This window comes from Festucalex cinctus, chromosome 20, assembly GCF_051991245.1.
Source record: "Festucalex cinctus isolate MCC-2025b chromosome 20, RoL_Fcin_1.0, whole genome shotgun sequence".
NCBI classification, from domain to species: domain Eukaryota; kingdom Metazoa; phylum Chordata; class Actinopteri; order Syngnathiformes; family Syngnathidae; genus Festucalex; species Festucalex cinctus.
In genome coordinates, this window is record NC_135430.1 from 15,337,070 (window position 1) to 15,358,041 (window position 20,972).

At 38.6% G+C, this 20,972-nt stretch overlaps 3 protein-coding genes across 12 annotated transcripts in view; 1 reads left to right on the plus strand and 2 right to left on the minus strand.

The window, feature by feature from the left end:
• The window catches only part of LOC144009080 (crystallin J1A-like), a 55,556-nt gene extending 54,365 nt beyond the window's left edge, over positions 1-1,191 (minus strand). For all 7 annotated transcript variants that reach the window (XM_077508569.1, XM_077508568.1, XM_077508571.1 and 4 more), the window contains exon 1: positions 852-1,191. The gene's annotated coding sequence lies outside the window, so the exon portion shown is untranslated. The remainder of the gene's footprint in view (positions 1-851) is intronic.
• vav3a (vav 3 guanine nucleotide exchange factor a) overlaps positions 1-20,972 on the plus strand; it is a 71,266-nt gene that overhangs the window by 42,020 nt on the left and 8,274 nt on the right. For both annotated transcript variants that reach the window (XM_077508557.1, XM_077508558.1), the window contains exons 12-25: positions 81-167; positions 288-373; positions 2,034-2,166; positions 3,831-3,940; positions 4,879-4,980; positions 5,401-5,492; positions 8,425-8,447; positions 10,286-10,304; positions 12,474-12,604; positions 14,413-14,478; positions 14,863-14,897; positions 15,248-15,364; positions 16,174-16,261; positions 16,653-16,782. In XM_077508557.1, the coding sequence (XP_077364683.1) occupies positions 81-167; positions 288-373; positions 2,034-2,166; positions 3,831-3,940; positions 4,879-4,980; positions 5,401-5,492; positions 8,425-8,447; positions 10,286-10,304; positions 12,474-12,604; positions 14,413-14,478; positions 14,863-14,897; positions 15,248-15,364; positions 16,174-16,261; positions 16,653-16,782 (1,219 nt within the window). The remainder of the gene's footprint in view (positions 1-80; positions 168-287; positions 374-2,033; positions 2,167-3,830; positions 3,941-4,878; positions 4,981-5,400; positions 5,493-8,424; positions 8,448-10,285; positions 10,305-12,473; positions 12,605-14,412; positions 14,479-14,862; positions 14,898-15,247; positions 15,365-16,173; positions 16,262-16,652; positions 16,783-20,972) is intronic.
• On the minus strand, positions 7,639-20,813 carry LOC144009083 (uncharacterized). Of its 3 annotated transcripts, XM_077508577.1 has the most exons (6): positions 20,229-20,813; positions 12,458-12,594; positions 12,334-12,358; positions 8,416-8,605; positions 8,210-8,266; positions 7,639-8,140 (listed from the first exon to the last, which is right to left on the minus strand). In XM_077508577.1, coding segments are annotated over exons 3-6 (336 nt in total). In that variant the 5' UTR covers positions 12,336-12,358; positions 12,458-12,594; positions 20,229-20,813; the 3' UTR covers positions 7,639-8,053. The 3 variants fall into 3 exon arrangements, 1 of the variants encoding a protein (XP_077364703.1); XR_013280831.1 differs by lacking the exons at positions 7,639-8,140; positions 8,210-8,266; positions 8,416-8,605 and adding an exon at positions 10,159-11,138; XR_013280830.1 differs by lacking the exon at positions 12,334-12,358 and having other exon boundaries at positions 7,639-8,605.

Sequence of the window (20,972 nt, forward strand, 5' to 3'; positions counted from 1 at the left end):
ACTATTAATTTTAAAGAAGCTGTGTATAAAAAAAAAACAAAAAAAAAACATCCAACATGTAATACTTGTCTTGTGTGCAGGACTTGGCTCAGTATGTCAACGAAGTCAAGAGAGACAATGAGACACTGCGAGAAATAGATCAGTATCAGAAATCCATTGAAAACCTAGTAAGCAGACCACTTCCTCCCCCCCAAAAAAAATAAAAATAAATAAAAATAAAAAAAAATAAATCAAAACTTTGCCTCTCTGCAGTTCAGTTCATCTTCATTGTGCTTTGTCCCAAAAAGAATCAGCCTCTGAGTAACTACGGGAGACCCAAAGGTGACGGGGAGGTGAAGATGTGCTCGGTGGACAAACGAGCTAAACAGGACAGGTGAGATATATGTAGGTAGCAGTGTACCGGTTGATTGATTGACAGATGGAAGGACTGTACACCTACAACTTCTTTCAAGTGTTCACCTGTCTTTTTGGTTCCCAAAATATTTTGTATGTATAAATAAAATCAAATTAACAAAATAGAAACCCTGACAGGCTGTAACATTATGAACACAATGTAATGATAGCCAATACAAGAACTGTATAAAATGTCCTTCCTTTATGAAAGATAATACATTTTGATTGACACCATTAGAGAGGCATTTAACAATATTTTGGTTGTAGTTTGCAGTCATGTAAAACTGGACATCATCATACTGACTGCTTTGGTCAATATTTTTACTCTTGCAGTATATAAACAAATTGTGATACATAAAAAAAGACATTATGATGCAGCACAGTTCTACACTACTACAAATATAACCGCAGTAAGAAACATTGTTTAATGAATAGCAACAGTTAACAGCATTCATTACCTTTCCCATGTTGGGGTGTGCGGGTGGTTGAGGACCAAAATGTGGGAAGCAGCGCGAGGAGGCAGGGGTGGAGTCCAAGCACTGTTTTAATAAAAGAAAAACAAGGAGGCAAACATGGTACTAGCCGGAAAACAAAAACAACAAAGTCCAAATGGCAAGCGAGGCAAGACGTGGGGGGAAAAAGGCAAAACACCGACTGCACAGCGAAACCAGAGACTAAATACACAAGCACTAATTGATAAAAAAGTGGCTGAGGTCACTGATTGGTTGACACTCAGGAAGAGCAGGCCAACACAGGTGGACATGATCAGGCTTGACAAGCTTGGGTGAGAGACAAGGATAACAAAACAAAACACAGACTATGACTAACTAAAGAGAGTTGAGGACAAAGTCTAACAAAAAAACTAAACCAACAAAACTAACCAAAACCCAACCCAAACAATAACAACCTATTACTAAAGGCAGAATATTTGCTACAACATTTGTCTTCAACAAATATTTTTCATGTCATAATATTGTGACTGTGGTGTATATTGTGCATATAATAGATTACATTCAATATTTGGACTTGATAGCCATCCATCCATTTTCCTGACCGCATATTCCTTACAAGGGTCGCGGAGGGTGCTGGAGCCTATCTCAGCTGGCTTTGGGCAGTAGGCGGGGTACACCCTGGACTGGTTGCCAGCCAACCGCAGGGCACACAGAGACGAACAACCATCCACACACACAAGCACACCTAAGGACAATTCAGAGTGCCCATTTAACCTGCCACGCATGTATTTGGAATGTGGGAGGAGGCCAGAGTACCCGGAAAAGACCCACGCAGGCAAAGGGCAAACTCCACCCAGGAAGGCCGGAGCCTGGACTCGAACCCGAGTCCTCAGAACTGGGAGGCGGACGTGCTAACCAGTTCCCACCGTGCCGCTCGGACTTGATAACGATATACAAATTAGTGAACTCAAAAAAATTCAGTTCTGCAATGGAGTAATGAGAACTTGATAGCCCTTTTGTCCTTAAACTCTAAAAACTCAAAATAAACTTGTTGATGTCCATTGTCACACTGCAAAGCAACAGAATACAAATTAAATCGTTTTTAGGTATTATAAAATATATTCCTCCACACATTTTTATGCTTGGAAGGTCATTTCACATTTTTTTTTTTTTTTTTTTAAACCCCAGGCATATCTTCTTGTTTGATGCTGCTGTCATCGTTTGTAAGCGAAAAGGAGACAACTATGAAATGAAAGACATGATAGACCTGCACCTCTTTAAGATCACAAACGACCCCACGTCGGACAAGGAAACCCGAAAGGTTTGTACACACAGAACACACAGACATTTTGCACTCGAGACCAAAAAGAAATGTTTGTGTCAATCTCCACCAAGCTGAAAAGGGGCAACGACAGTTGACATTTTTTTGATAAACAATACGTGCGGCTGTGTTATTGCAAGCAGTGTTGCTTCAACAAATGACTGTGTTGTTGACCTTTCAGAGTTGGATAGCTTTGTTTCTTTTTCTATTGTGATGTCACACAGTTGGCAGTTAAACAAAAGCTGTTTTTCAGCAAATATGTTTGTAATCATTTGTTTTCATGTTCCAAGTTCAGGTGCACTTTTACCAGGGCAACATTGATGGACAACATTTCATCTTTATTCTGTTTACTGTAGTTTCATCTTGGCAGCAAGATGGTTAATGATTACTAGCAATTGTTCTTATCTTATTCTTCTATAGAGATGGAGAAGTGAAGCAGGTGCATTCAGAAATGCAGTTAATGGGAAATATTTAATTAACAAGGTCCCTCACACCCCCAAAAAAGTCAAGATTCAAAGGAACAAAACACTCACGATGACAGAAAACATGACTTGACTCAACAATGAATGAGCACAGACTGAACGAACCCCGGGAATTAAATACAAACAAACTTATGAGACAACGAGACACACCTGAGCAGGACAAACAAAGCTGATTCGTAGACACAAGGAACAGCTCTGACGAGAACACCTGGAGGCAAAAACCAAATGAGGAGAAAAGACCAAAACTTATAATATGAAGCAAAAAAAACAATCTATTCAAAAGAACGTAAAACTCTAAACACAGAGCATGAAACTACAATATTCTAACATGACTAAAATGTTCATTATAATTACAGTATTCACTTTAAAGCTATGCCAGTAATTTCCAGAGCCAGTGAATAAATGAGCTCTCAGCTAAGATACAGCATGTGAAAGTTGAGATCATTTTATGATTTACCCTTCAAAATTTGTGGTTGCTAGCGTTAATGTGACTGTGTGTAATTCATAAGGCTACACGTTTGACTTGAATTTGAATATCATAAGATTTTTTTTATACAACTTGCTTACAAAATGTGGAGAGAATTTAAATGATTGTGTTTGGTCTCATGAAGATTGGAACTATGGTAGATAGTGTGAAAAGTTCCTCATCGGATTTCTAAAGCGATAAAACAAAATAATCGAATGGCAGCTAGCTATGGTATGGGAAGACATTTGTAGTGCATTGCTTCTTTTGCTCTCATTGGTAAAGATGAGATGCACTAACTTCCATGACTGCTGACATAAAAAGTGCATTCACAAGCATGTGTTTAGTGCTATTAATAAGACAAATAGTAGCATATGTCGACACAAAGGCTAAAAGAGTCAAGTTTAGCCTTGGAGTTGTGCGAGCCTGCTGTGTGATGTCCAACAGTGATACGGCAAAGCTATCTCACACTTGGGTTCTTCTCTTCATCGTCTTTCTCTCTTACTTTTGTCTTTGGTGCAGCCCTCCAAAACCTTTACCCTTTTCGTTTGCCCGCCCCGAGGCGTAGTTTTCTGTTCCGCACGCATCTCGCATCTCTTTTCGTCCATCTGCCTCTCTGCATCCCAGCGCCCCTCGTCATCACTTTGTCTTTCACCAACACTCGCACTTGATGGAGTCGCCTTTGTTGTCTCACGCGTTTGTTTTGCTTCCCGTTTCAGTGGTCCTACGGATTCTACCTCACTCATACTCAGGGCCAGAACGGCTTTGAGTTCTTCTTCAAGACCAAAGAGCTGAAAAAGAAGTGGATGGAGCAGTTTGGCATGGCCATGTGAGTACTGTATGTACAGTACTGTATACTATTGTATATACGTGTGTGGAGCACTGGCACACATTCAAATGTCATGCTGCTTGTCCCGTTCTTCTAGTACAGCCTCTCTCTCTTTGATTGATGACAGTGATAAAAGTCATAAGAACACACACGCACACACAAACAGTAAAGATAGACTGATATGGTGTTTTCATAATGATGATACCAATTATTTCTAGTCAAGGACGCCGATAACCAATATTTGGACCAGATATTCATTTAAATTTGAAAAAAACAACCTCCAGCTCTTATTATTTTTTCATTTTTAAGAACATGTTTATTGAACAATTTTTAGGGTTCGTTAAATATTGGAGTAAAAAAGCAAAACAAAAATCAGTCAATATCTTTTGTTTTAAAAATCTAACAAAAAGTTCAGGAATCTCTCAGGGGCGGTAGCATGTTTTCAATAAATAAATAAAATAAATAAAAATGTAAGTAAATAGCTGTCCATTGTTTTCTATAGTAAATAAAGTTTTCCAAAATTTCAAAATATCTGAAGTACAGTATTAAAAGTGTACTTTTCTTAGTTTTAATTAAAAAAACTAAAAAATAAAAGATGCAGGGATAGTAGCATAGCATCTCTGAGAATTTAAATTAGCGCCATGAAGTTAACGCTTTTTTAAATTGATCTATTATTGGGCGTATGATTCTTCAAAATTTGTCAAAATGCTGAAAATCGGCGCCGATAATCGGTCTATCCCTGACACACACACACACACACAATGTAAATCTGCATCAATTTAAAATATAAAAAGAAATCAAATACAATATATTATATTATTGTGGTATGAACAACCCAATGAGTGACGACATCCTCGAATTTGTTCTCAGTGTTTCAAGATTAATTTCAATATCCAAAACAAAAGTGGAATGAAGTGTCTTTCTTCTCTTTTATTTAGCTCCAACATTCGTCCAGAGAATGCAACCAACAATTTCCATGACTTTCGTATGCACACTTTTGAAAACATTACCTCCTGCAATTCTTGCCACATGCTACTGAGGTAAGAGGCCATTTGTTACCCATTCAAATTGTTGATACATTTTAGAGCAATTTGACCTTCATCTTTATAATAATGGTAAGTTTTCTAAATTTAATTGACATATTTGCAAGATATTCAAATGGGTCAGAATTAATAACAAGAGACCGAACTCACCCCCTCTGTGTTAATTTGGTAACACCACAATCATGGTGGTGTTTCATATTATTTTTTTCCTGATGGAAAAGAAGTTGATTATTTGCATCAATTCATTGAGCCACTACAACTCCTGTATTAGAGTGGAGGTCACTAATTGGAGAAATGAAAAATGTTTTAGTTCACAGGCTTGTGTAAACTATTAGTACATTTCCTAATCTTTGCATTCTTGTGCATGTCATGAAAAAATGTTAATCAAGTGAAATGTCCTTGCCATCTGTCTTGCAGGGGCATATTTTACCAGGGCTACCTATGCTTCAAGTGCGGACTAGGCGCTCATAAAGAATGCCTGGGCCGCCTGGGCTGCTGCGGAAAAACTGGTATGCTACCTTTACTCCACATGCAAATGCACACAGCCCTATTTACTCTTCAGTTTTTCATTTTTATGAGCTAAATCAATAATTTGGTCTCCTCGCACAACATTATCCAGAATTGTAGAAACATAACTGCATTTTTATAGAAGAACGTGCCTCGTGGCAGACAAAAGGTGCATAAAAGCTCATATGAGCACCATATGTGAGTAATTGTTTTGTGTGAGATTAGGTGCAATGCTCAAAAGGGGTTATTTGAGTTGGAACTTCGGGAATTCATGGGTTTAGAGCCTTAAACATGCCCTTAATTCCAACAACCAAGGTCAGCCACATATTCAATAAGTGCTTCTAATACTCATTCAAATGCTCTTCTGCTACCCTGGGAGGTTTTGACACAGAACACTAAAGGCAATGTCACTGTGTGTGCACTTGTAGTGCTCCCCGATGCTTAATAATATTTTTACAGCGGAGCCTTTAAAAAAAAAAAGAAAAAAAAAAAGCCCCTCCTTTTTATTGTGCCCTTATTGTGTCTGCCGCTCAGCTCCCTGTGCAGAAGCCATAGCTGTTCTGAAAGAAATGGAGGGAAAACTTAAGAGGTGGAATAAAAAAACTAAACAAAAAAAAAGGACGTCAGAAACCAGCTTAGTCCTCTGCTGTATGTGTGTGAGTGGGAGATAGCTAAACCTTAAATGCAAACTTTATGAAACTATTTGGTTCCACACTAAAGCCATGCAAAACATTTTTTTTTTTCCCTTTCTCCAAACACACAAGCAGGCATGCACATTGCGCTCTAAACCACAAGCACATAGCGTTCAGCAAGCGTTGTGTCGCAACTGTGTCGTACATTCCCCACAGCGAGCCGCCAGCTCGAGTTGGCCCGAGCATCTGTCATGGTGCTATCAGGTCGCAGAGGCAATAACGCCACCGCCGGGCCCACCTAGGCGCTATGTGCACCTGAGTAGATTTGGGCAACACCCGCGATGGGAGCGCGTGGAACTGTGACGGCTGTGTTGTCGGGTTGAATTCCCTCACTCATTACTCCGCACAGCGCTGTGCCGCCACCAGTGCGACAGTAAGAACTGATACTTATGTAAGAGGAAAAGTCCCTCTCAAAGTTTACTCAACAAGTTTAAGGGTACTTTAAACACACGTGCAGAAATGTAAACTTGTTTTTTAGTTGGTCTGTTTGTTTCTTATAGATGTAACTGCCAATGCAAATATTTTCAAATACTTTGAAACGTACGAAGGCACTTGTAGGCTAAATGCCAAAAACAGCATTTTTTTCCCCATAACAAAAAAAAAACAACGTTTTTTTTTTTAATATATAATTTTTCTCATTTATTATTACGTCTGCTGGGCATGATTTCCATTTTTCCCCCCATTTTTTTCCCATAATGCCACAGGGTATGCGGAACTCAATATTATATTAGCATTTAGCTTACAAATACATTCAAACGTATTTGCAAGTATGTTTGAACGACATAAGTCATCAAAATTTGGAATAAACAATGTTCACTTGCCCAAAAAAAAAAAAAGTATTTATTTATTTATTTTGCCTGCACATGCGCAAGTCAATGCCACGTGCCATTATGGGAAAATATAGTAGGGATAGACCGATTATCGATTGGGATGATTATCGGCACTGATATTCAGCAATATGATGAATATCGGCATCGGCCATTTTGAAGAATCATATGGGCGATAATAGATCCATTTAAAAAAAAAAACAAAAAAAAAACAGCTGGAGTTTTAATTTTTTCCAAATTTTGATGCCAATATTTCCCCTTTTTAGTGAAAATGAATATCAGCTCTGGTTATCGGCGTCCTTGACTATGGCATCGTTATCGGCCCTGAAAAAAAACATATCGGTCTATCTCTAAAATACAGCATTTCACCAACAAGTACATTAAAATGTATTTGCAAGTGTGTTCAATTGTACTTACAAATACATTCAAATGTACTTGCAAATATAACCCCGCCTACTGCCCGAAGCCAGATGGGATAGGCTCCAGCACCCCCATGACCCTTGTGAGTAGAGATACACCGAACTGAACATTTTTGACCGAAACCGAAAATTGAAACGCCGAAAAAAAATCAAATTTTTTGCATTTATTATAATTAAGGAAAATAATATGATCAAATATTTATTAAGCAAGCAAGCAATGGTACTACTTGTGAGGAATAAGCGGTTCAGAAAATAGATGGATTTGCAAATATGTTTGAATGTATTTAAATGAGTTCAAACATACTTGCAAATACATTTAAAAGTATTTACCAGTCAAAAATGTTTACTTCACATCGGCATTCCCACGCTTCCGTCGTTTATTTTCTGTGAAATAACTTTTCAAAAAATTTCATCCCACTGAACGCACTGCACAACATGACCAAACAATCTCAGTTTTGCTCTGTTATGCTTACGAGTGCACGTGTGTGCCACAATTAAGTCTTTGTTTACCTGCATTTGTCGCCGTTATCAGCGCCATGTGTTTATATAACAGGTCAAAGTTCACTCAAGGTCTGACGCGAGAGGTTTGCGTGTGTTTTGCAGTATTGTGTGTACGTATTCTGTATTAGTACAGATAGGGAAGTGTGTGCATGGGTGTGCGTGTTTGTTCCAAGGAGGTGTAGCCAGTCCCGCAGGGAGCCAATAACAGAAACTGGTGGAGCAAAAAAAATAAAAAAATAAACACAGACTCACGCAAACAGACACACAGAGATCTGCCAACCTCTTCTCTTCTCCAACCCCCAGCCTCGTTACCTCCTCTACCTGAGCTGTCAGGTAGCTGCAGCAAAGCAAAACAAAGTGAACCACGGTCAAACACGAGACGTCCGCCTTCACCACTAATGAGGGAATGTTGTCTTGTAGCGGCGAAGGCGTGCGAGTGTTTGCATGCACCTGCTAACCCGTCACTCACTATGCCTGTTCTCAAACCTCTTTCAGATCCCGTCTTCGCCAAAACTCAGGTGAGCCGCCGCTCGTGTTCGTGCCGATGTCAGCGTTGCGCGTCTGCTGCCCTTCTCTTCTTCTCTCTTCTCCCGAGCTGTGCTGCACCGACGGGGCTTCTCTTTCCTGCAGCCGTTTGCCAAGGAGACTCCAATTGACTTTGCTCATTGCAGTCGACCTGTGCAGATTTAGCACAAGTTGTGTTTGACGACTTTTCAAAGCTCTCTTTGCTGCATTGCTGATGTGTGCATTGCTCTTACAGAAAATTACTCGAGGATTTTTCTACAAATGGTGTAGCAGTAGCCTTGACTGTGACTGGTCTTTCTAGGGATTACATTGCGATCGGAAGCAGTTCTGATCAGCAAAATCATGAAAGATGTGATGAGGTGACATTGAGAAGTGCCCCTAACAGTTATAAACCTTTAAAGCCAGTTTCTGCCAAGTGGGACAGTTTGAAAGTTGCCAGAAGTTGTAAAAGATTAACTGGTCTTCAGCATCACTTTTTGGCGCCATTTTGTTCGGAGGGTTACATATATTATAGTACAGCTCAAGAGGCTTCCAATAATAGTTAACAATACATACAGAAAAAGCAAGAATGCACAAACAAACCTCAAGCAGTGGCCACAAAACGAACCAATTACACCAATTAGGACTAGGGATGTAATAAGGGCAATATCGTGATATCATGATTTTAAAACTGCCACAATATCATCGTCGTCATGTTCACAATATTTAAAAAGGAACACATCTGTTAAAAAAAAGTCAGGTTGATTTCCATTTGTGCAGTTCTCGCACCCTCTAGTGGATAATTTTTTAGTGCAATTTAATTTTCATTAGTGATGTTTTTGCCCTTCTATGTTAACTCATTAGCTCCCAAAAACGTATAAATACGTCATACTTTAAATGTTTTAAGTGTCCCAAAGACGTACTTATACGTTTTTTATGCCAGAGCATAGAGAAGGTTTTGATGCAGTCTCTCTACTGCAGAAAATGGTTGAGTGGCAGCAGAGTATAAGAGATCAACCACGCCATGTTAAAACAAGCTGATTTCCCCACAGTTCCAGGCAGAATTGTGAAAAACGATGAAACTTAGCTATGTTCTATTGCTAATTGTTGCACAGCGGAAACAGAAAGGAATAGACTTTTTTTTCCCTGATAAAAGAAGAGACTCTAATCTCTCTTTTGGTATGTTCCATATTTTTATAGCAATAGAACATAATATTTCGCGGGCCTTGAAAAATCAGTCAAAATCCAGGAAAACACAAGTGAAAATGGTTGGGAGTGAATGAGTTAATGTGATTCTTGACACATTGAACAATTTTCAGCAGTGAAAAGTTAATATATTGTCCAGAATGAATTTGATAACTTCATTATTTTTCATGTACAATTAATACCTCTAAAAAGTATTTTTTCTACTTGCTGTCGACTGATGATGACGTCACCTGTGCTGAGGAAATAGGTAACAACCAATCATGGCTCACCCGTTTTCTGGGTTTGGTCAGGAAACTGAGCCATGATTGGTCGTTACTTACCAGGACCAGTCCACAGCCAGACACTCGTTGGTCATGCTAACAGGTAGCCGCTAACCACTTGCGTTGGAGACAAGTTCCGCCGTATCATACAATCAGTCAACTATGATAAAGACATTTCTAAAAGCGAAGTCAAGCTTGCCATCACGCTGCTATAGTGGGCGAACTTCAAAGTAAAAGTCTACTAAGGTTGTTTGCTTTGCCATCAATTTATTAGGTCAACTTTATTTTGATAGTAGGCTTAGCGTGTTACGTTGAGTTTTTCAGCTTAGAATGGTATCGACTGTGAACGTATCTGTGTCATTGTGTAAACCTGTTTTTTTTTCCAGATCAAAGACAGAGATCCAGGTGAGAAGTCCTAACTTTACAGTATTAGTGACACTTACTTTGTGCGATGTGCACTGTCTCTCTTGACATCTTACATAGAAACTGATACACATTCATATTGTCCATCAGGCAATGGTAATGCACGATTAGAAATACTTTTGTGACAATAAAAGCCTTCTATAAAATGCAGGCACACACTGTCCATACTGGAGTAAGATTACTGGTGGAGCAGTTATTTCATGTCAGCGTGTCTCTACTTTGCATTCAGTTTTATAGCACAATGTGGGGAAGATTCACAAGGCGTAATACTGCACTTCCCTGTATGGTTCACCAGGATTTGTAATACATTTTCCTGGAATCATCATTTATTTTCTTTGGAAGGTAACCTTGCTCTGTCAAAGGTGGAGATTTGTTGCTGAAGCAGATGAAAACTAAAAGCTCGTGTCAACAAATGAATCTAAATAAATATCCAAAATCAAGCGTGCAGAAAATTGCACATGCATGTGATCACAATCTCCCGTAAACCTTCTTTTAGACAATTTTTCCTCCTCGCTATCCATTATACCGCAGAAAATCATTTCTGACTGAAGACGCATTAAAATCAATAGGCATTTGATTGCTCCAGCCTTTGGCGTTTCACAATACTTCAAGACTGCGCTCTTTGTCTGTTTTCAAAAAAGGTGCTCGAAACACGTGGCTTGTCCTTGTGCAGATAGGAATGCAATCCATGCCCCCGAGATGCAATTCTCCACGACCGCATGTCTTTAGAAGTGTTTTTCAGGCAGGCTCGTGCATGTCGGGCTGCCAGCCTCGGTGCCACAGCGCTGGAACACGAGCGCTGCAGATAGATTAGCCCTGTTGAAATGGACAATATTTGCCTTCAGCTGTCGCCTTTTCATCATTCTTTCACTGTTTCTTCTTCTGCTCGTATTGTGTTTCGACGCAACCTTGTCGCCACGCAGCAGAGAGAAAAATGTACACTCTGGATGTCAGACAATGCACAATCAAAAAGTTGATTACGAAGTACTTTCAAAGAAGACAGCAGTCGTGTATATGAATTACAATAACTTTCCTCAAGATGTTTGTGGTGAATGCTGCCAATGCTATATAGCAGGAGCATAGCACCATGCATCTTGTGCACTGTGCAGTAGGACGATCATATATTTTTTTTGGTGCAAAACAAGGAAAAGTTTAAGCATTTAAAAATATTAAGACCAATTAAAAAAAAACAAATAATAGAAACACTACAATTATGTAAGTTCATTTTGGACCATAAAGAATTTATAATAGTATTTATTTATTTATATTTTTTTTAATTCTGTTTATTTAGTTGATAATAATAATAATAATAATAATAATAATAATAATAATAATAATAATAATAATGCAATTGGCTGGCGACCAGTCCAGGGTGTACCCTGCCTACTGCCTAAAGCCAGCTGAGATAGGCTCCAGCAACCCCACGACCCTTGTGAGGAATAAGCGATCAAGAAAATGGATGGACCAAATATAATAATAATAATAATAATAATAATAATATCATCATTAATTATGTTGGCAAAAACTTGTGCAGTAGGGCGATCTTTTACTTTTTGGTACAAACCAACAAAAAACAAAACAAAACAATGTTTAAACATAAAAAAACAAAAAATCTTAAGACAAATAGAATTCTTTGAAACACTAATCATGCAAGTTCCTTTTGGATGAAATGAAATTTATAAATTAGTTATTTTAAAATAGGTGCAAATGTATACATTTAAACAACTCAAAAATTTGTATTAATCTCTCTAACGGTTGTGCTGACTTTATAATTGTGGAGTGTAATAATTGAAATTGTAATTGAATTTCCTGGTTTTCAGAATGAAAACATCCAGATGATTTGTATGGGCAGCACATTTCGGACAAGAGCCGTATTTGTATGTGTGTACACATGCAACCTACACTCCCTTTGATTATCACCCAAAAAGAGCCATGAATAGTTTAGTGGAGCAAAGCTATAGAATGACAAGCATGCCCGTTTACAACTGAGGTCAGAGGCACACACACTTACATACTGATGAATCAAAGCAGGCGCTCTGGAGGGAACACATTAAAGTACCAGTTTAAAAGGAGAGGAGCTCCTAGAATAACAAACAATCGTTCAAGTCTTTGATACGACTTGTGCGGGTACTCACGCTGTCCTTGTTGCAGGGCGGCCCAAAATGATGGTGATCAGGAACTACTTTGGCGTGCCGAGCCCGACTTCTGGTCCGGCGCTCAGCATCCAGACGGGTGACATCATCGAATTAATCTGTGCCGACCTTCACAGCTCCTGGTGGGAGGTCAGAGTTTACACCACCTTTTAATCCACACATATTAAAGTCATCACTTGTACGGACAGTTTATGGCGTCGTATAACGGGGTCAGAGGGATGTATCACGATCAGTCAAGTTTTATATTCTGTATGTTTTAAGACAGGCTATTTATACAGAATTTTTAAAAATATATAATAATTATTACAATAAATTAAGATAACCACAGAAAATAGACAAATGTTATATTTTATTACTAACTCATTCACTAGCAACCATTTTCACTGAAGCAAACCCATTCGCTCCCGGCTGTTTTCCTAGATTTTTACTGATTTTGCAATGCCCACAGAATATTATTTTTTACTGCTTTAAAAACATGGAACTTACCAAAAGAAAGATTAGAGTTTCTTCGTTCATCAGTAAAAACAAAAAACTATATTTTTATCCGTTTCTGTTTTGCAGCAGTTAGCATTAGAATATAGCTAAGTTTCATCATTATTCACAAAACTGATTAAAACTGGAGAAAATAATTTTTTGCAACATGGCCCTGGTTGGTCTCTTATACTCTGCTGCCACCTGTTGGCCGTTTTTATACTACCAATGCTTCAAGTAATCTCTTCAGTTTAGCGGCTACATCAAAACCTTCTGTATTCTCTAGCATTTAAAGAAAAACAAAAAAAAACGTACAAATACATCTTTGGGAGCATGGTAATGATTAAAATAGATTAAAATAAAAACATATTTTTATGTTTTTGGGAGCAAATGAGTTAAATGTTACTTTGTGTTTTTAATAATGTTAAGTAATTTGTATCTAATAAACATGAGATGTGACAGAAACGTTCCAGGACTGCTGTCACAAAAATAAAATATATTTGAAATCCAAAGAACTTCAAACCTCACAGCTCACCTGTTTTCCGAGTTTGGGCATGTGATTTTCGCAAGCTGAGCCGTTATTGGGCCTTACCTGAGTATTGACCAACTGTGATGTCATTTTCAGAGGACAGCAAGTGGCAAAATGGACGCCCCTTGAGATGGATAAAAAGAGGTGGATTTTGCCGCTTATTTCATTTTCAACAAACGCAGTATTGATAAAAATATACCGTGTTTAGACTAGTGGTCTGCACTACAATTATAAATAAAGTCTGCAACCAGAAATCAACAAAATAATACACAAGACAGATAATGAAATTAATCCTTTGCAAATGCTTAACTGGCGACAACTGAATCTGCGCAGTCGGCAAACATTCAATATCCATCATATTGTAGCCGGGCGGCCATAATCATTTTTGGCGTGGCTTCTGTGTGATAAATAGAATCGATCGCTGTGATTTATTTCACTCTGTGGCTGCCTTCTGTTTACTCACTCAATGTCCCTGCTGTAATCATTATTACATGCTTCGCATGGATGTCACACTGGCCTCAAGGGCTCATACATGACCTCCATAAGGCCGTCATGGTAGCTAATGGTAAATGGTAGCTCAAGCTTACATCACATGCAACATGCATGTCATATCTCTGACTTGTAGTCCCTGTGATGCATTTTCACACAACACATGAGCAGACAATTAAGCTTCAGTGCCTGAACCGAAGGAGATAACGGCAGCAAACCGTCTATCACCCTTATATGGACTCCCCAGTGTTTATAAATCAAGACATTAGAGTGATCCTCAAGAGGGAAATAAGGAGTTCTCTTTCTGCCAGGCGTTATTGCAACAATGGAATAACAAGGGCTGTATATATGCACTGCTCCGTGTCCTGGACTAATTGTTCTTGAATTATTGAGACGGAGTCGCCCAGACGCACAGTACATAACGCAATTATCTTCTCTGTGCTTTCAGGGCAAAATCCTGTCAACAAAAGAAGTTGGCTTCTTTCCAAGCGACGCTGTGAAGCCATGCCCATGTGTAAGCAGCTTCTTGTTCTTCAACATACCAACTGTCGCTCATTTGAGATCCTGTGCTTTCAAATTTGAGAGTTTCGCCCTGCGTAAAATCAATATTTTGAACCCCAGGAAATGTTTCGTCAGTTGGACGTTTTCATGAGCATGTTATGGGTGATGTACACAATTAAGAGCCGCCTCTATTATGGATAATATACACTTTTATCGCAGAGCATTCTGTTGTAAAGATAACAGCAATTCTGAGTAGCGTCTTTATTAGGGGCATAAAGGCACCTGCACTTTGGATTTGGCGCCAAACAAATTTAATGCATCGAGTTCAGCTGGTGTTGGTAATAGTTAACATACTAAAAACTGCATGTCCATTTTTGTCTGCTTTTGTTTGCTCCAGGTCCCAAAGCCCATTGATTACTCCTCTCAACCATGGTAAGTTTACAAATTAGCCTTTACTGCCTAATTAGATTGTCAATAGGAAGGTAGAAGCCTTCCTAAATCACTATTTTATTGGATAGAACTAAACACAGCAAACAGACAGCTGTTTCCAGCACCTGATCGAGCTTCCGAATTGGGGAAACACGTTTGTCACTGATACAACAATAGAATAAAGCTTTGTTAGTCCCGTAATGGGGATTTAACAGCTCCAAAACAGTGTGGTCAATTGTTTTGATTTTTTTTTGTAGCCTGAAACACATTTGGGTTTGATATCAAAAGATCAACATGACATGATTCGTTGCAAATGTTCTATGTTGTGTATTTTTATTTTTTTTGGTTTTCAGGTTTGCGGGATCGATGGAGAGATTCCAGGCAGAGGCAGAGCTCATGTGGCGGGTCAGCAGCACCTACCTGGTCCGCCATCGCAGCAGAGAGTACACCGAGTACGCCATCAGCATTAAGTAAGTCCCCATTGTGTTGTAATGCTGAGTCGGCTTTTTACTGCTTTCACATTGTTTTAAAGACAGAGGGTCCCCTTCACTTTTGAAGACAGTGCTGACACAAGCGGGTATTACAAGCAGCTGGTATTTGTTTCTCTGTGTAGCAAAGCTCTGGTATTAAGCTATTTTCTCATTCCGAAAGTAGGTTGACATGACTAAATGAATACTATCTTTTCTGTTGAACAACTACCAAAAAAGACCGAGTGAAGTCCGTGACTACCAGTATTCTTTAGAAGTCACAAATTATATAATTTTTGGCTCTGTCCCCTTGAAATAATAGAAATACAGTAAGGCTAAAATAATGAAGCCAGACTGTATTAACTCATTCACTGCCATTGACGGAAAAAGACGTCAAATGATGCATTTTTTTTGCTGGTCTGGGAATGAATGTGTTAATTGTAATGTTTTGGCAATGAAAAATAAATAAAAAGCTGAAGCCAAAGTGGATTCTAAGTAAGTTCCACTTCCCAACTGCAGGGGGAGCCTGAGATCAGAAAAGCAATTACTCCCCATTGTTGCTTTAAATAAAGGACAAAGACCACAAAGGTGACTAATATGGAGTCGAGCAAGACTATGAATGACAAATAAGCGGGTGGGGGCCGCTGTTAGAGGCGCACGAGCCCTCAGATCACCCATCATTCCAACGTCAAGCACCTTTGGGACCCTGTGCATTCCATTACGCTTTCACCACGGGGCCAGGGGCCGGCCACCGATCGATGGCGGTGATCAGGGAGGGAAATTACACTCATAACTTATTCAATGGCCCACAGGTACAACGACGACGTGAAGCACATAAAAATCCTGACGAAGGAGGGCTGGTTCCACATCGCCGAGAACAAGCACTTCAGGAATCTGCTTGTGAGTCTGTTAAGTTTCTGCCCCCTTTTTTTCTTTTTACAATTCTGCCACTATAATTCATGAATAAATCATTGGCTTCTTTAATGAGGTGTCAAAACCCTGAATTTTATTTTAGCAGTGTACGCAAAAATAACTTTGGATTACAGATGTGTTAATACTGGTCTGAGGGCTTTGGCATTACAGATACTGTACGACCAACACATATTGGAAACATTTTCCTCATATAATATACTGTATATATTGTGCCATAACAGTATTTTTCTATTACTTCTACAGAAGCGTGCAAATATTCCTTTTAAAACTTTAAAATAAGTTTGAATAATCCACAATAAATGACTGCGATGATGATGATGTCCCCTTTTAATTCACGCATGCTCTTGTATGTGTTCAGGAGCTGATTGAATACTACAAACGTCACTCCCTAAAAGAGGGTTTTAGGAGTCTTGACACCACGCTGCAATATCCATACCGGGAAGTGGAAAATTCTACAATGCATCGTCTCAGTCACTCCGGCAGCAACAGTAAGTACGCCTGAGGAGGCGTGAAAGAAAACAAATAAATGCTTAGCACTTTTATTCATTTGACCTTTTCAATTTGCTTTCAATAAAAGGTCGCAACTTGACGGCTTAAAAGCTATTTGGAAAGGTTGAGGGACGTGTTTTTCGTAGTGTGCAGTTCTACACCTGAAGCGAAAAAAAAACCCGACAAGCTGATATGGACAAAAGTATCGAGACAGAGCACTTTATTTAGGAATTAATCAAGGGCTTTGCCACCTGAATTATTTAAGGCACGCTGTCATTATGATGCAGCCTTGTAATAATGAAATTTGTCATTTCTGACTAAATACTGCAGACACAAACCAAAATTGAAAGAAAATGGAACTCAATTTTGACTTATTTTTTACTTTTTGTATGTATAAGTGTCCAAATACTTTTTTTTTTTTCCCCCATTTAGTTTCACACCAAAAAGATTTTTTTTAACACCTTTGCTTGGGTTTTATGTGTTAGTCTGTAATTCATCCCAACAGTCACAGTAGCATGTCAACTTTATGACCACAAGCAGCCGCACCGAGCGATGTTTTGATGAACGAGCAGTTCTGTGATCTGACATTTTCTCTTTGCCAATCCTTCAAACCGTGTTCCATTTGCTCTGAACAGTTTATGCTCCAACCCTGCTTCTCGCTACCGTTGTTACTCGGCTGGGCTGATTTCTCTGCCCACCGCTCTCAGTGCTTTCTTCATCCTTTTCACAGCGCTTTAACTCACCTGGGAGCATCTTCACAGCCTTTACAGTAAAAGAGCTGCACAGCTATTTGCTATTTGGAACAGTTCCGTCTCCACTGACTTTTATTGTTGTTTTTTTTCCCTTTTTCCTGAGCGCTGCGTCTCATTAGATTTGACAACAGTATCTGCAGTTTCCAGACCATCAAATACTACAAATAAGTTCCAAGGGAGTTAAATTATCTGGTTAAACCTTCAGTGAACTAACCAAAGTGAAGGCAAATAAATTGTCTGGGCTTTGGGGCCTACTATCCTCATATTTATTTGAATACGGTAAATGAACAAAAGCTTTTTTCTTTTTTTCGTCTTCAGTGTTTTAAACGTATTATGAAAAAAAAATAAAGTATCAGTTGACACATGTACAGTATAGGTTGACAATCACTTGTAAAAATGACTGATACAATTTAACTAATAATTGTGAATATTGGTCAAACATTATCAAAAAAAAAACAACCCCAACAGTGCCAGCCGATTTCGAGCATTTTCACTCATCTTTCAAGGCAAAAAAAATATTGTGCGCTACGACTACATAAACATATATATTAAAAAAAAAAAGAAAAGAAAAGTATTTTCTACCTTATTCTGTTCTTTAGTAATCACCATTTGAAAATAGGTAATTTGAGTGACATTGAAAAAGATACATTTTTTGCACAAAAGTGACTTAGATTTTTTTGTTTATTGACGCTATGTGAATTCGGTTTACTGTGACAAAGGCTTTAATCATTCACGTCATCCTTTGAAACGTTCAATTTCATCATATCACTCATGTTTCATTGTAATTTCATATACCGTGAACCCATTGGAAAAAAGATACAATGCTGCCATCTGCTGGCCATAGTTAGTGGGCGTTTTTGATTCCACAACCCATTGAGCAGGCAGTGCTGCACAAGACTTTGCACTGCCCATTGGGAAAGAGGAAAAAAACAAAACAACTTAGTAAACGTCAATTAACGTTTATGGCGGCATTCATTAGGATTTTAGCATACGTTATTAAACGTTTTTGGCGGTCAAAGACTTAAAAATCAAACACAAAAATCATGACACATGCCAATCAATGCAACCTTAGACAAAGTTGATCAGATATAGTGTAATTTAAAATCAACAGAGATTCTACTTTGCAATATAATTATAATCAAAAGGAACTATTGTTAAAAACAGCCAGAAAAACAAACTATCCTGAATTATATCAGTTACTGTAATATTTTTTCCAATAAACAATGCAATCTTACTGACATCTCTGCAGACAAAAGTATTTGTAAGAGGAAAAACAAAAGTTTTCTTGCAGAGTATTTCAGCCCCCGTTTGACCTTACCAAAAACATAACTTTGTTTTTCACAATCAAGAATTGTTTGAAATGAAACATGACGAATTTTTTATCCATCTGGCTGTTGCTGGGGTTTGAGCGGGGATATTTCCCACCTGTGTATTTTTTCTGTACCGTTTCACAAAATCCTGGCAGTACCTCAACACAAAAACAAAACAAAACACTGTTATCGTTTCTAACACTTTTTTTTTTTTTTTTTGCATCACAACTGTATTTGGAATGCAACACATGATGGCTGCTTATGTATGCAACTGCCGCTTCTTTTTACTTTGTCAGTCGTTATCCATACTCGCGTCTGAAAGTTTAGGGCTGCTAATTAGGGGCTGAACGAAGAAGAACACAACATGCAGTAAGATTTTTTAGTAACTTGGACAAGAGCAGGTGTTGTTGACGCAACTTTGAATTGAGATTTTAATGAGATCGTTTGCGAGTGAGGGGAAAAAAATTTGGTAACAATTGGGACAGCCAAAATACATCGCCTGGTACTCTGCCTTGAAGTAAATAAATGCCCTCCATGCTACCGTTTAACCTGTTAGGAATTTTGCCATTCAACTCATTGTTAGATAACAGCAAAAATATTTGGCCATGTATTCAGAAATTCACTTGCCAAAGTTATTAGTGTATTTTAAGTTCATCTGAAATGTCTTCTGAAGGCTAACTATGTGTGACTTTTTGAGTAGTATGAAATACAAACACTATAATAAACACCCCGGGCCCCGTAAGTCAATACTTCATTACTAAGAGACATCAGATCTCAACATGAAGTTTTACATATTTGCCCAGCAGTTAAATTCTTCAAAAATTGCTGACAAAGATTTAATAAATATTTTTCATGGAAAGTTGTGTGTAAAAGGGGTAAAAATCTCGTTAAAAAAATATATAAATACATTTAATAAATAAATAAATAACAACAACAACATCTATGGGGGGCAGGGATGCAAATATTCTACTGTAGTTTTAAGTTGTAATATCACCATTCACCACTAGATGGCAGAGATGGCTTAGTTGCATTTGAACTGGATTGGATATTTACTGCCCCTTTCCCCCCCCTCCTTTTTTCAGATTTGGAATGAAATGCAGGGCAAACAGTACCTGAATAATATTCAAATTTTGACTGAGCTGATTTAGTCAAAAAACAAAAAACAAACAAAACAGTTATTGATACTTGATAATTTACACACGCTTTGAGAAATGTATTATGAAAATGAAATATATTAAAGAACATATTTTGTCAATTCAATATCTAAAACAGAGTTTTTGTCATACATCTGATTCAGAAGTGTGTGGTCTTTGTGGCCCCTGAGTTGCACTGATGACAAATAGTGGCCCCCTCCAGCATTGAGTTACCCATCCGCGCTCTTACCTGACACGACGTAGGAATGGAGGACTCAGGCGCAGGTGATCAGTTGGCCTCAAAGGCTGCAGTTTATTTACAGGAACAAAAAAACACCTCTTACAGAGGGGAAGAAAAAAAGAGGGGCAGGCGCAAGGCAAGGCAAAGGCAAGAAACAAGGACTGTGGCTCAAAAGCTGTGGGGACGCTTCCATGCACTGGTTGTGACACTTCGGCAACTGCAGGTGGTGGATGGTGACTATTGGCTGGGTAATTGGTGGCAGGTGGAAGCAATCATGGGCGGGGCCGGTAATGAGCAGAGCAGGAGGAAGAGCAAGTGACCTGAGGTGAGAGGGTGGTTAATAAACAAATAAACAGGAAATGACGTGACAAAATAAAAGTGGACACAGGCCCGCCTATGGCGGCGTGACATTACCAATAATAATTTAGCTAAGTTTGATTATTGTTTTACTTTTAGGTGAACCAAAAATTCCTTGTGAGTTTGCATTTTTATTTCTCACGCTTGAATCTATTTTAAGAGAAGCAAAAAATAAAAAGAATAAAAATTCTTTATCTATATTGCTGTGGCAGACTGCCAGGTGGGAACAAGGCTGAAAGAAACAACATCAAGCAACTATTAAAGATTCACAGTTGACTGTCTGCCTTCTTCGAAAAGTGCGCTGTGTAGTTCATCCTTTCAAAAGTCTAGTTTCACCCCACACGGTGCTGCTGCCAAGCTGAGCCTTTCAAGCAACGCCAGGAAAAAAAACCAAAT

Excerpts from the sequence above, each read along its gene's own strand:
- LOC144009083 (XM_077508577.1), bottom strand. Across the intron at positions 8,267-8,415 it reads GAAGACGGGATCTGAAAGAG|CTACCTGACAGCTCAGGTAG; the intron begins GTTTGAGAACAG and ends GCTTTGCTGCAG. Across the intron at positions 8,141-8,209 it reads GGGGTTGGAGAAGAGAAGAG|TTTCTGTTATTGGCTCCCTG; the intron begins GTTGGCAGATCT and ends TTGCTCCACCAG.